The sequence below is a fragment of the Bos taurus genome, chromosome 15 (assembly GCF_002263795.3).
Source record: "Bos taurus isolate L1 Dominette 01449 registration number 42190680 breed Hereford chromosome 15, ARS-UCD2.0, whole genome shotgun sequence".
Taxonomy (NCBI): Eukaryota; Metazoa; Chordata; class Mammalia; order Artiodactyla; family Bovidae; genus Bos; species Bos taurus.
In genome coordinates, this window is record NC_037342.1 from 30,803,943 (window position 1) to 30,818,838 (window position 14,896).

At 51.1% G+C, this 14,896-nt stretch overlaps 1 protein-coding gene across 2 annotated transcripts in view; it reads left to right on the forward strand.

Moving 5' to 3' along the window:
• The first annotated feature begins 12,960 nt into the window (after positions 1-12,960).
• POU2F3 (POU class 2 homeobox 3) overlaps positions 12,961-14,896 on the forward strand; it is a 90,854-nt gene continuing 88,918 nt past the window's right edge. Inside the window, exon 1 of one of the 2 annotated variants that reach the window (XM_005215950.4) lies at positions 12,961-13,081. In XM_005215950.4, coding sequence (XP_005216007.1) covers positions 13,054-13,081 — 28 coding nt within the window. In that variant the 5' untranslated portion in view covers positions 12,961-13,053. The remainder of the gene's footprint in view (positions 13,082-14,896) is intronic. The other variant, NM_001205830.1, reaches the window with a different exon arrangement.

The window sequence follows — 14,896 nt, forward strand, 5'->3', positions numbered from 1 at the left end:
TGGCTGTACCGATTTATATTCCCACCAGCAGTGTAGGAGGATTCCCTTTTCTCCACACCTTCTCCAGCATGTTATTTGTAGACTTTTAAATGATGGCTATTCTGACTGGTATCTCTAATTTTCTTGAAGAGATCTCTAGACTTTCCCATTCTCTTGATGAAAGTGAAAGAGGAGAGTGAAAAAGTTGGCTTACAGCTCAACATTCAGAAAACTTAAGATCATGGCATCTGGTCCCATCACTTCATGGCAAATAGATGGGGAAACAGTGGAAACAATGACAGACTTTATTTTTGGGGGCTCCAAAATCACTGCAGATGGTGATTGCAGCCATGAAATTAAAAGATGCTTGCTCCTTGGAAGAAAAGTTATGACCAACCTAGACAGCATATTAAAAACCAGAGACATTATTTTGCCAACAACGGTCTGTCTAGTCAAATCTATGGTTTTGTCCAGTGGTCATGTATGGATGTGAGAGTTGGACTATAAAGTGAAAGTGCAAGTGAAGTGCTCAGTCGTGTCCGACTCTTTGCGACCCCGTGGACTGTAACCTACCAGGCTCCTCCATCCATGGGATTCTCCAGGCAAGAGTACTGGAGTGGGGTGCCATTTCCTTCTCCAGGGGATCTTCCTGACCCAGGGATTGAACCCGGGTCTCCCGCGTTGCAGGCAGATGCTTTAACCTCTGAGCCACCAGGGAGATCTGGACTATAAAGCTGAGCACCAAAGAATTGATGTTTTTGAACTGTGGTGTTGGAGAAGAGACTCTCGAGAGTCCCTTGGACTGCAAGGAGATCCAACCAATCTATCCTAAAGGAAATCAGTCCTGAATATTCATTGGAAGGACTAATGCTGAAGCTGAAAGTCCCATAGTTTGGCCACCTGATTCAAAGAACTGACTCATTGGAAAAGACCCTGATGCTGGGAAAGATTGAAGGCAGGAGGAGAAGGGGACGACAGAGGAAGAGATGGCTGGATGGCATCACCGACTCAGTGGACATGAGTTTGAGTGAACTCCGGGAGTTGGTGATGGACAGGAAGGCTTGGCATGCTGCAGTCCATGGGGTCGCAAAGAGTCGGATACGACTGAGCGACTGAACTGAACTGATTCTGACTGAAGTGAGGTGGTACCTCATGGTAGTTTTGATTTGCAGTTCTCAATTAGTGAGGTTGAACATCTTTTCATGGGCCTACTGCTGGCCATGATTCTTATTTGCTGTGCAGTCTTGATTTGTTACTTTACCTCTCTGTACCTCAGCTCTCTCAGCTACAAAATGGGCTTAATTGTGAGACTCCAGTGGATTTATATGTGTTAAGTGCCCTTCACAGAGAGAATGCTCACTGTGCTAGCTGCCATTAATATTATTACTGTTCATGAGAAGAGCAGCTATTTCCTCATTTATAAACCCAAGACAACTAAGCCAGGCATCTTTTTAAAAGTCATTTACTTTTTAAAAAATATTTATTACATATTTTGGCTGTGCTGGGTCTTAGTTGTGGTATGCAGGATTTTTTTGTTTTTTTAAGTTGCAGCATGTGAATTCTTAGTTGCAGCATATGGGATCTAGTTCCCTGATGAGGGATCAAACCTGGTCTCTTGCATTGGGAGCGTGAAGTCGTAGCCACTGGACCACCAGGCAAGTCCCAGCCAAGGATCTTGAAGGACCTCTTCACTTCCAGAGTATCTCCTAGTATAAAGAGGCTGTAATATGAAGTGCTGGGCCAGATACTGAGGACTTCCAAGGAGGAGGGATGTGCGTGGCTGAGTTGATTAGGGAAGGTTTCCTGGGATGGGATGGGATAGGAAGAGGTTGAGACCGCAGGCTGATCAGGATTTGGCAAGGTAGAGGGGACCATGTGAGCACAGGGAAGAGACTGGAGTGTTTCAGGGTTGGGCAAGTTCCAGGCGTCACCACTCCTTAGAGGGAGGCACCTTCCCCACAGACTTTGCAGAGGGAAAGGGGCTTGCTGGGCTGCCCCATTACTCTCCCCAGCACCCCCAGAACAGTCTGCTGCTGCTCCTTGAATTGTGCTGGTCAGAGAGTTGTGCAGGGAGCCAGGTGTGCTTGGCCATGGTCAAGTTAGGGGCTGAAGGGTGGGGAGATATCCTTTTCAAGTGGACATGCCTCTTTCTGTACCTGTTTTCAAGGACCAGCTTCAGTCCTGCCGGGGGACAAGCAGGGGAGGTGTTCTTCCCAAAGCCTTTTCCTCTGCCCAGGGTCTTCAAGGCACCTGGATAGGGTGGGTGGAGCCACAGAGGAATCTGGCCAAAAGTGGGGCTGGGACTGCTCACCAGAAGCAAAGCTTGAGGCTAACAATGCATATGAGGAATGTGGGTACCGGCCCAGTCCCATCTCTGGATGACTTCACCACCTTCCAAGACCCCAGTTCCATTGCTCACTAACAGAGAGGGCCTCTCTAGGGCATCTTCCCAAACACTGGCATTCACCATGTAGTGGCTGCTGGGCATCCTACTGTAAATTGTTGGCCCTTTGACTTATTACTGAGTTGCTAAGTTGTGTCCCACTCTTCTGAGACCCCATGAACTGTAGCCCACCAGGCTCTCCTGTCCACGGAATTTCCAGGCAAGGATACTGGAGTGGGTTGCTATGCCCTTCTCCAGGGGACTTTCTCGACCCAGGGATCGAACCCCTGTCTCCTGCATTTCAAGGAGATTCTTTTTCCTTCTGAGCCACCAGAGAAGCTGGGCAATTGAATTGCTTCCTGTGACTGGTTCCTATGGCCAGTATTCGGTAGATACTGTACAATCACCTCCAGATGGCGCTGTTCCAGTTTATTCTACATTACCACTAGCAGTGTGTGAAAGGCCCCGTTTCCCCACATTGCTGCTCTATCAGGATTCTTCAGAGAAAGAGAACAGATTATATATGTGTATACATGCAAACATATATACATATATAGGTAAATATATAAACACATATACACACACATAAATATATACATACAGTTGATATATATATGTATGTGATACAGTTGATATATGTGTATATATATACATATACACACACATACAGTTGATATATACACATATATATACAGTTGATACACACACACACAACTGAACTCATTTCATATGCTAGCAAGGTAATGCTTAAAATCCTTCAAGCTAGGCTTCAACAGTGGAGAAGGCAATGGCAACCCACTCCAGTACCCTCACCTGGAAAATCCCATGGATGTGGGAGCCTGGTAGGCTGCAGTCCATGGGGTTGCTAAGAGTCAGGTACAACTGAGCGACTTCATTTTCACTTTTCACTTTCATGCATTGGAGAAGGAAATGGCAACCCACTCCAGTATTCTTGCCTGGAGAATCCCAGGGACGGCGGAGCCTGGTGGGCTGCCGTCTATGGGGTCACACAGAGTCAGACACGACTGAAGCAACTTAGCAGCAGCAGCAGCAGCAGCAGCAGGCTTCAACAGTATGTCAACCAAGAACTTCCAGATGTACAAGCTGTATTGAGAAAAGGCAGAGGAACCAGAGATCGAATTGCCAACATCCATTGGATCATAGAAAAAGCAAGAGAATTCCAGAAAAACATCTATTTCTGTTTCATTGACTGCACTAAAGCCTTTGACTATGTGGATCATAACAAACTGTGGAAAATTCTTAAAGAGATGGGAATACCAGTCCACCTGACCTGGCTCCTGAGAAACCTGTAGGCGGGTCAAGAAGCAACAGTTATGGATAGGGAACAATGGACTGGTTCCAAATTGGGAAAGGAGTATGTCAAGGCTGTATATTGTCAACTCTCTTATTTAACTTATATTCAGAGTACATCATGCGAAATCCTGGGCTGGATGAAGCACAACCTGGAATCAAGATTGCTGGGAGAAATATCAATAACCTCAGATATGCAGATGACACCATCCTAATGGCAAAAAGTGTAGAGGAACTAAAGAGCCGCTTGATGAAGGTGAAGGAGGAGAATGAAAAAGTTGGCTTAAAATTCAACATTCAAAAAACTAAGATCATAGCATCTGGTCCCCATCATTTCATGGCAAATATATGGAGAAATAATGGAAACAGGGACAGATTTTATTTTCTTGGGCTCCAAAATCACTGTGGATGGTGACTGCAACCATGGAATTAAAAGACACTTATTCCTTGGAAGAAAAGCTATGACACAGCTAGACAGCCTATTAAAAAGCAGAGACATCACTTTGCCAACAAAGGTCTATATAGTCAAAGCTATGGTTTTTCCAGTAGTCGTGTATGGATGTGACAGCTGGACATTAAAAAAGGCTGAGTGAAGAATTGATGCCTTTGAACTATGGTTTTGGAGAGGACTCTTGAGAGTGCCTTGGACAGCAAGAAAATCAAATCATTCAATCCTAAAGGAAATCAGTCCTGAATATTCATTGGAAGGACTGATGCTGAAGCTGAAGCACCAGTACTTTGGCCACCTGATATGAAGAACTGACTCATTGGAAAAGACCCTGTTGCTGGGAAAGATTGAAGGCGGAAGGAGAAGGGGATGACAGAGGGACGAGATGATTGGTTGGCATCACTGACTCAATGGACACAAGTTTGAGCAAACTCCTGGAGATGGTGATGGACAGGGAAGCCTGGCATGCTGCAGTCCGTGGGGTTGCAAAGAGTCGGACATGACTGAGCGCCTGAACAACAACAAATATACAGCTAAGCCTTGAACAAGGCAAGGGCTAGGAGAGTGACCTTTTACAGAATCAAAAATCTAAGTATGGGGGACTTTCCTGGTGGTCCAGTAGTTATAAATCCACCTTGCAATGCAGGGAACACAGGTTCAATCCTTGGTCGGGCAGTAAGATCCCACATGCCGCCACCAAAGACCCCTCATGCTGAAACTAATACCCGGTGCAGTCAAATAAATAGATAAATAAACATTTTTTAAAAAATCTGAGTATGATTTATAGTTGGCCCTCCATACCCATGGTTCCTTAGTATCCGCAGCTCTGCATCCTCACATTCAACTGTGGATCGTGTGGCACTACAGTATTTACTATTGAAAAAATCCCCAGACAACTGTACTCAGGCTCTTTAAATCCATCTTGTTCAAGGGTAAACACACACACACTAATTGGTTTTAGCTCATGAGACTGGGGATCTGGCCAGTCAAGTCCTGGCAGCTGGCAGATTAGGCAAAAGTTGATGTGGCAGCCTTGAGTCTGAAATCTGGAGGGCAGGTCAGCCGTTGGAAACTCAACTCAATTTCCATGTTGAGTCTTGAGGCAGAATTCCTTCTCCAGGAAACCTGTCTTTGCTCTTAAGGCTTTCAACTGATTGGATGAGGCCCACCCACATTATCAAGGATCATCTCCTTTACTGAAAGGCAACTGACTGCACAATAGACATTAATCACTTCTACAAAATACCTTCACAGCAACACCTACTCTAATATTAGACCAAACAACTAGCAAGGTAGCCTAGCCAAGCTGACACAGAAAATTCACCACCACATCTGCTATCACTTTGTATTATCACCAAGTGTTGGTGTTTTGACTATGAGAAGCATCAGAGTATTCTACAAGTTTATTCTCCTATATGAACAAGTGACCATAGAGAGGTGACTGGCCATGCTGGCTCCCTGTTTGTTCCTGGGCCCCGGCATTCTCCACCTCCCGCTGCCCTGCTTTGTGTCCCAGGACTCCAACCTCTGGATCAGCCTGACCTAGGTTCCCTCACCTGTGGCTCAGCCAGGAGAAGCAGCAGAGGTCATAGGGCAGGATGAGAGCTTTGAGACCTGGATTCCCTGCCCCTGGCTTCCTTGGTACCATAGCTCTGGCCCCTGGCTTTCTCCCTCCAAGGCTCCAGACCTCCTTGGGCTCCTAGATCACCATTCCTCCTTGGTCCTCTTCAGCCCTAGCTTCTCAGTGTCCCTTAACCCCACGGTTGTTGTTCAATCACCAAATCGTGTCCAACTCTTTGCAATCCCATAGACTGCAGCACACCAGGCCTCCCTGTCCCTCATTATCCCACGGGGTTTGCCCAAGTTCATGTCCATTGAATCGATGATGCCATCCAACCATCTCATCCTCTGTCACCCTCTTCTCCTCTGCCCTCAATCTTTCTCAGCATTAGGGTTTTTTTCAATGAGTCAGCTGTTCACATCAGGTGGCCAAAGTGTTGGAGCTTCAGCTTCAGCATCAGTCCTTCCAATGAATATTCAGGATTGAATTCCTTTAGGACTGACTGGTTTGATCTCCTTGCTGTCCAAGGGACTCTCAAGAGTCTTCTCCAGCACCACAGTTTGAAAGCAGCAATTCTTCGGCACTCAGCCTTCTTTATGGTCCAACTCTCACGACCGTAAATGACTACTGGAAAGACCATAGGCCACTGGCACCTCTGTAAATAAGCACTCCTTCATCAAAGGACCTCTGAGTCAGGCTGACTGTTTTCCTGTAGAGATCCTGACGACAATAGCTGTCCCAGATGGGGACCCAGAAAAAATGGACAGTGGATGGGAAGAGGGCCAAAGTAACATGGATGGCACAGGCCTATTTGATCCTTGGGAGAAAGCCCAGACCTCAGGGGGGCTTCCAGTGAAGCTAGGGAGAGAAGGCAGATCACCAGCTACCTTAGGGCCCAGAGCTTTTCTGGGGTGGCGTCTGCATGCCTGGAGACGGTGGTCTCACTGTCTGGGTCCTGGCTCCTGCCTTGTGTCTCCTGCTGGGAGAATGTGTGGACTCCCAGGGGTAGCGGGTGGGGTGAAGGGACCCTGCACTCACAGCCCCCTCTTCTCCTGCACTCCAGAAGCAGAAGCCTCTCTAGCCGCTGCCTCTACATTGGCCTCTCAGGATTCCCGCCTGTCCTGATGGTGGGGACATGTCCCTTCTCCCCCGACTCCATGGCTCTGAATCCCAGGCTCCCCCTGCCTGTCTGGAGAACTCCCCTCTCTTCCCCTTGCATCTCCCTCTTTCCCGCCTCCTGCCTGTCTGCCCTGAGAAGGTTTTTAACTCTTCCCCATTTAAAAAAGAAATCAAAACCACCCCAAGCCCCAGTCCCGCTCCACCTCTGCCCTATTTCTCCTTGTGCCCTCATAGTCAACCTTCTTGCCAGACTCCTCCTCCGCTCCCGCCCCGTGCCGTGGCATTCAAGCCTAGGCTGTGTTGCAATCAGCAGAAGTCACCTGCTCCTGAAACCAGTGGATTATTTCCACCTAAGTTAGGCCCGATTCAAAGTTCTCCCTGTGCAAATATCACCGCCGTCCCTTGCCTGTGGTTTTCCACCTCTTGTCCTCTGTGATCCAGCCGGCTTGTACTGTGTGGGCTCCTCCAGGGTGCCACGCACCCTCCTGGCATATGCTGTTCCTTTTGCTTGTACTGCTTATACTCCATTCCTCCTCCTTCCTCTTTGCCGGGGGTGTCTGCTTAGATGTCCCTGCCTCAGAGAAGGCTTTCCTGATGCCTACCGGCAGATTCAGGTAAGGTGTGCCCCTCTGTGGGCCCCATGTGCGTGCTAAGTCGCTTCAGGCATGTCCAACTCTTTGCAACCCTATGAACCATAGCGTGCCAGGCTCCTCTGTCCATGGGATTCTCCAGGCAAAAACACTGGAGTGGGTTGCCACACCCACCTTCAGGGGATCTTCCTGATCCAGGGATCTAACCCATGTCTCTTACATCTCCTGTCTTGGCTGCGGGTGGTTCTTTACCTCTAGCACCACCTGGGAAGCCCTGTGGGCCCTATAGTCCCCTCTGTTTCCCTGAGACACAGGTCCCAGGATGAGGGACTTGCCCCAGGATGGTCCGCAAGCATCACCAGGCCATGAACTTCCTGAGGTCAGGGACACTGCCTGGTCTCTATTGCATTCCCAGCCCCTAGCCTAATGCATAGCTCCAGGGGGTACTCAATTCTCAGCTCTAGATGGACGCGTACACAAAGGGCTCTGACCTCCTATGTGTGTGGGTGGCATGGAGCTCAGATGCTCCAGAGGGCAGTGTGGGAGGTGGGACGTTTTAACCTGCAGAGCTGTCCAGCAAAAGGACTGACAGCCCAAGGCAGTGACTGGATGATTCCAGCTGGGCTTTCCATGGTGAAGTCTGGCCTTTGATGGGAAGCATGGACTAGAAGACCCTACAGCGGCCTGAAACTAACACTCAATATCTCCAACTGGTGTGGAACTGGGGCCCTTGCCTGTGGTTCCCCCAGACATGGACAGGCACCACAGGAGACACTGGGGAGACCTCTCCAGAATCCTGGAAGAGCAGGTGGGGTGAGGGCTCGAGTCAGGATCACACTCCCATCACCACAAGAGGGCGCCTTGGGCTTAGACTTGCCCTGAGTCTGCTGGGGGACTGGGAAACTTACTGGTGGGTTCACTGAGGCATGGCTCTGCAGAAGATGTGATTCGAGTGGCCAGACCTTGGACCAATGCTGGCCCCAAGGTCAAAAGAGTTCATTGGACATCAGAGTTGTTAGGCTGTTTTAAAATTAAATACATATATTATGATCTATTATTTAAGAACTTCGAGAGCAAAGCGGGCAAGTTTGTGTGTACTCCCCCTAGTCGGGGGTGGGGGTAGGGGGTGAGGGGGTGGGGCTCAGCACTGGGGTTGGGGTTCAGCACTGCGGATATCAGGGGCAGGGAACAGCTATGTCCTGACCGCCACGGCCTCTCCTGTCCACTTCCCGAGAAAGCTGCTTTACTCTGGTTCCCAGAGCGCCTCTCACTCTGTCATCCCGACACTAACCCCCTCCAGTCCCATTCTGCCAATACGCCTCCTGGCAATGGTGCCATCAGATGGACTCTAGGTCTGATTTTAAAAGAGGCCCAGGATTTCTTCCTGGCCTCTGTCTTCCTTCCATCTGCTCCTGTGGGAAGCCTGAGCTGAATCTCATTCCCTGTGGTCACCCCAAGGCAGGGGGCTGACCCCCCACCCCACACCCCTACACTCTGGGCCCTACAGCCCATCTGGCAGACAGAAAGAACAAGATGAGACTTGTTACTTGGTGGCCTTCCAGGCTGCCTGGCTTCTCCACCCTTCTCCCAGTCCTGACAACTCAATCCAGCTGACATGACAGGAAATGAGAGTGAGCCCGAGGGCCTGCAGCCAAGGAGTCCACTTTGCTGAGGTGGGGAACAGGGCTGTGGCCCCACCTCCCTGCCCGAACACCTTCTCCAGGGGTAAAGCTTGTTTCCAGAAATGTGTCTGGAAGGGTAGACTTAACTCCCAGAGCCTTCTGTCCTTGAAGCAAAAGAAGTTGACAGCTTGCTCAAGTAGAAATGGGGCTGGGGGGCTAGTGACTTCCTAGAGGTGCGGCCGAGGGGATCAGATGTCACTACAGGAGGACCAGAAGGACCCCAGGAGGGATCCAAGTTGATCACAATCTGGGGACAACAGGATCTTGGAGCAAAGATTTGGCTGCTTTCTGAAAAAGCCCTCCAGCTGTTGAGGGGGTGGGGGTAGAGGAGGAAGGGGTCATTTGCATAAATTTTACATGTGATTTGCATGTGGTGCTTTTGATGTCCAAAGGCACTGAAATTTCCTGTCCTTGCTTCTTTTCTCTTTTCTTCTCTCTGTTCCTTTCCAACCTCCAGGCAATTCCCTATCTCTCTCCTCTCCCCACAGCTTTTTCTCTTCCACACTAAACAGAGGAATGGAGTGAGTATTAAGCCCCAGGGGTTGGGGCCTACCACCTGCCATCTGCCCAGAACTCAGAGAGCTGATTTCAGGGAGACTCTTGAGTGTTCCATAGAAGCACTCACAGTCTCCATGAAGGAGGGAGGGACAAAGGGTCTTTTGCACACCTGTTCCAGTTCATCTAGTGGAAATGATCATCAAGCAAGTCAGAAAGAAGGAACAAAAAGTGTCCAACATTGCCCCTCGCCCCACCCAACTTTCAAAGACCCAGGAAGAACATATGACGAAGGAGCAGAGAGAATAGGGTCTCCTCCTACACTTGCTGTGTGACCTTGGCAAGTCCTGTGCGTGTGCGTGCCCAGTTGCACAGCTAAGTCCACCTCTTTGCGACCCTATGGAATGTAGCCTGCCAGGCTCCTCTGTCCATGGGATTTCCCAGGCAAGAGAATAGAGGGTAGCCATTTCCTTCTCCAAGGGACCTTCCCAACCCAGGGATTGAATTTGGGTCTCCTGCGTCTCCTGCATGGGCAGGTGGATTCTTTATCACTGAGCCACCTGGAAAGCCTGGGCAAGTCTTCCCTGCTTGTGGACCTCGGTGAGGTCCCTCAAAGTCCCTCGTATGATTGTTTCTAGGTTCCTTCTACTTCAAGTGATAAGATCATAGAAAGGAAAAGAAGAGAAGAGGAGACAGGCTCAGACGTTGGACAGCAGGATTAAAAGCACCAGCTTTGGAGTCAGGCAGACCTAGTCTAAATTTCAACTCTCCCATCTCCTAGCTATATTAATCCCCCTGAACTTCAGTTTCCTCATCCATAAAAGAAATCTAAAAATTGTATGCTTCTCCTAAAGGTGTGCGGATGAAGTAAGAAGGCATATGCCCAGCATGGAGAACTTCCTTGATATATAGGAAGTGCTCAGTCAATATTTATTGAATGAATGGGTAAATGAATGAAGGTGAAGTCCTGTCTACCACCTTTCCCCCAACCTCCCATCCTCCATCCAATCTCCCTTCCTGCACACAATCTCCCCTCCTGTGGTCTGGAACCCACAGCTGTCCTTCCAACTATGAACCTATAAGGCCCCATACGGCCCCATCTCTTCCCCAGTGGCCCCATCCCCAGGAGTTCCACCCCCTCCTAACCCCAGGACCCGAGAATCCTAGGCTACTAGAGCTGGAAGTCCCTTAAGAGTCATTAGGTACATGCTCCTCTGGCTTCTGGAAAAGTAAAGCCCCAGAAAGAAATGTAATTTTGCACATAGAAAAGAGACAGAGGTTCCAGATAATGGTGGTCAGAGAATCAGACCCCTGGTGCACATGGCTATGCAAATAGTATGCAAATAGAGATATGGAAATTGCAAGCACACAGGGGTATATAAACTATGTGCAGGCATTTTTCTAGGATGATGGTAGGTGAAGTGCAGTTGTAGATAAGCAATGGCCTCAGATTTGGGGCAAACCTGAAGTGGAGGAGGGAAAGAAAAGGAAAGGAAAGAGAAGGGAACAGCCTGGCAGTGTCCTGAGGCAGATGGGGGAGGGGACATCCCTGGGTTCACTAGGCCTCCAAAAAGCTACTGGTCTCTTTCCTCTGCCAGAAGAAATAGGAAGAAAGTCTCCTGCCTTCTTGCCAAGGGTGGGGAGAGGAGCGGAAGGTGCGACAGGGGTGAGTGGTTGTATGGACCCGAAGAGGTGCTTATTAAACACTTTCTATCCTTGCAGGGCTACTGTGGCCCCCACTGAGCCCTTTCTGACACCTGACATGTACCCTACATGGTATTTGGTGCAGTGGGGAAGACAATCAGTTAACAGCCAGGAGGAAGAATAAGAAAAGTCCTACAGAACAGGCCACAAGGGCTATTAGGAACATTGAAGTGTTACAGTAATTTAATAACAGATCATGTAACTTCTAACTTCAGAAAGGAGGTGGCATCTTAATTATGTACAGAGGGAATAGAGTGTAGAGCTTTCAACCAGGAGCCCTGTTACTTACTGGCTGGGTAACTTTGGCAAGCTAAACCCTCTAAACCTCATTTTCCCCATCTGTAAAACGGAAATATAACAGTCCAATGTGTAGTTGTTATGAGGACTAAACAAGATCAAGTGACTTTAAAGTGCTGGTTAGCACACTGCCTGACACACACTGAAAGCTCAATAAATTCTGGATGTTATGACGGGGATTATGGGAGTGGATGGTGAGTGGATATACCACCTGGAAAAAAATACTGCAAACAATGCATAGAGGCAGAAAAGTCCAAGATCTGTTCTGTAAGCAGCTTGATAGGGAGACCTGCCTGGAAAGCAAGGCGAGAGCTGCTTCTGCTGGGGGCACCCAGCTTCCTAGGCTTATAGGCAGGTCGTCTCTTGACCTTGGCACCTCTTACTGGGACCTGAAGAGTGGAGCAGAAGAGTAGGGGAGCTCAGAGGATGAGTCTATGATGCGTGCTGGAGAGAGCATGGAGTGGGAGTCCAGAGACCTACCCCTGGCCAGGATCCTACCCCCAGCCAGGCTCCTTCCATCACTAGGGTACTGTGTTGCCTTTGGACAAGTCACTTCCCAGCTCTGTACATGAGGGAGGTGGCTGCTCCCACAGCCCCTGTCACTCAATAAATAACTTTCACATCATTCTCTCAAAGAGCCTCACAGCAATCTGGAACCTGATAGAGCAGGCAAGAGACAGAATCTTCACCTAGAAAACGTGATAATTAGCTGGGACCCATCCAGGTCCCAGGAGGAGATGAGGATGCATGGGGACTTAGGTGAGCTTGGCCACCTGCTAGGTTCCTATCATTAGATGCAGTTAAGATTAGCACCTGTCCCATTTTATGGCTGAGTAAACTGAGTTCAGGGAGGTGATGAGCTTCCTCTCGTGTTACACAGCCGGCAAGCGGCTGAAAGGTAGAATTCCAACTCTAGATTCTTGCCAGCACACTCTCGTGGCTTCTCCAGACACACCAGAACTCCTCCAAGAGCTGGGGCATCTGTCCAGAGGAAAGCTCAGGCCCCCGCTGGTTAATCCTCCAGGGGTTCCTCAATAGGACGAGCCAGACCAGGAGCCTGGGTGCGGTGGGAAGAGGCCGCCGGCCGGTCTGGGGCGGACAGGTGTTCCGCAGGGTCGGGACCCGCCCCGGCAGCACGGACTGCCCCCTCCGCCAGCCCCCGGCTCCCCAAATGCAAATCGCTGCTTTGCCTGGGCCTGGGGCCAGGCGCGGGGGCCCTGCCAGGGGGCGTGGCCCGCGGCCCCCGCCCGCCGCGCGGCGTGCTCACCTGGGGAGTGTGGCAATCCCGCCGCGCAGAGTGCTGCCCGGGCGGCCGCGAGCGAGCAGCGGAGCGCGCGACGGCGGCGGCGACGGCTCCGGCGGCGGCTCCCGCGGCGGTGGCGGCCGGGGACAGAAGGCAGGAGACCCTGGCTTCCCCTGGGGCCCGGCTGGGGCAGACGCGAGGGGCCTGGGGGGAAGCTGGCTTTGGCCCCGCCTGGGGCAGGATGGTGAATCTGGAACCCATGCACCCAGGTGAGGGGCGGAGGGCGCGAGCTCTGACAGGTGTCCCTGCGTGCGGGAGGGGACGAAGGACAGGGGCGCCGCTCTCAGGGGTGTTGTTCCCCTGCGGCCAGGTGAGGGCGGTGTGGACAGCGGGTCACCCGGGGCGGGCGGGCGCCTGGAACGTCTGGGGGATTGGGGGGAAGAATGCGGGTAGAAGCTACAGCCTAGGGGTGTCAGGGCTTCTGAAGGCTCGCAGCACCCCAAGAGCCACAGCTATGTGGGACCTGAGCGTGCTGGGCTGTCCTAGGCTCGGGGAAGTTGCCTTACTCTTCACTTACTGCAGAAGGGTGGCTCACTGGCTTAACCACGGGTGTGGACCTGGGAGTGCAAAAGTGAGGGAAGTACTTGTATCCACATGTTGGTGTTTGGTGTCCCCGGCATTTATATCAAGTAGAGGCCAAATGGACATTTGTGCCGTCTAGGGGTGCCTAGGAGAAGCGAACAGAGCTGGGCATTTACACAGGCACAACCCGGGCAGCTGGTACAACGCACCTATATTGATTAGGGCTTACGGAAGTACGTCTGGTGAATATCAGAGGGGAGTCTACCTGTCCTCAGGTATGTTGGGAGAGAAGGTGGAGCAGACCCCATGAAGGTGTGCCTGCTCCCCAGCTCTGTGGATCTAGGTGATGTTACAGGCTGGTGCACGGCAGGGTTGGGGAGTCCGTGTGCAGGGGCTGGGCCGGAGCTCTGTGGGACCCCACCGGAGGAGTAGCCTGCTCAGGGGCCTGTGGGAAGTCCTTCCATCTCTTTGTCTGAGAGGGGACGTGAGAGATACATCAGCAGTGGGTGCATGACAGCGGAGACCCAGGGGTACCCAGTTCCTGTGTTCTTTGTTCCATGTCCCATAGATTTAGATTCCAAGCTCTCCTCTCCCCAGGGGTGGGAACCTAGGCCATAGAAATACTCTTCTGGGAGTCAGTTTCCCCTGCATGAAAGGTCTGTGAGCACGGAGTGAACCAGGGCCCTCTCCATTCACCCCGCTGATCCCTCCTTCCCCATCCGGGGGAGGACAGGGGCTCCTAATACCAGAGGCTGGACTTGGTGTTGGAGTGGGGCTTCTGGAGGTCTGAGGGCCTGAGCAGAGAAGGACTCCAGGTGAAGAAAGCTGAGCCTGGTTTTGCCATTTCAAACCAGCGACTTGCCTCTTAAAGGGGGCAGCACCCAATGCATGGCCTTTATTAAGGACTTCAGGGCTGTTGGTGGAATTTTGTTACCTGCTCTTCTTTCTGGAGGAAGCAATTTTCAAGACCCAACCCAAGGAGCACGGCAGGCTAGAGTCTGGCCTTTTCCTGGAGCGGCCAGTCCTGAAATCAAGCAGCAGTGGATGCACAGGGGAGACCCAGGGACCCCAGTTTCCCCAGACGTAGTCCTGATGTGGCTGAGAGAAAGCCAGCTGACAGGGAGGTGTTAACTCTGAGTGGATCCCTGGGCACCAGGACGTGCCAGGAAGGGCTCAGTGAGGCGGAAGGAGCCATCCAACTGGGTATCATCCAATGTTTGGGGAAAGTCCATTTCCAGATCCTGAAGTACCAGTACGGAGCTGGACGTGGCCAGGAGCCTATCCTGGGCTCTCGTTCCTCCACTTCCCACCAAGAAGGCCTCAGCACACATGGGGAGCAAGACCTCAGGAAGATCAGAGACTTCCTGGGGGTTTTCCACCTCGTTGTCTTCTAGAGGCTCCTTCTCTGGGGGAAGTGGGAGGAGGGGGGACCCTGCAACCCAGCAGGGAGGCCATCTGAGGGTGAAGAGGATCTTGCCGAGAGCCCTAGAGGGTGAGGCTGA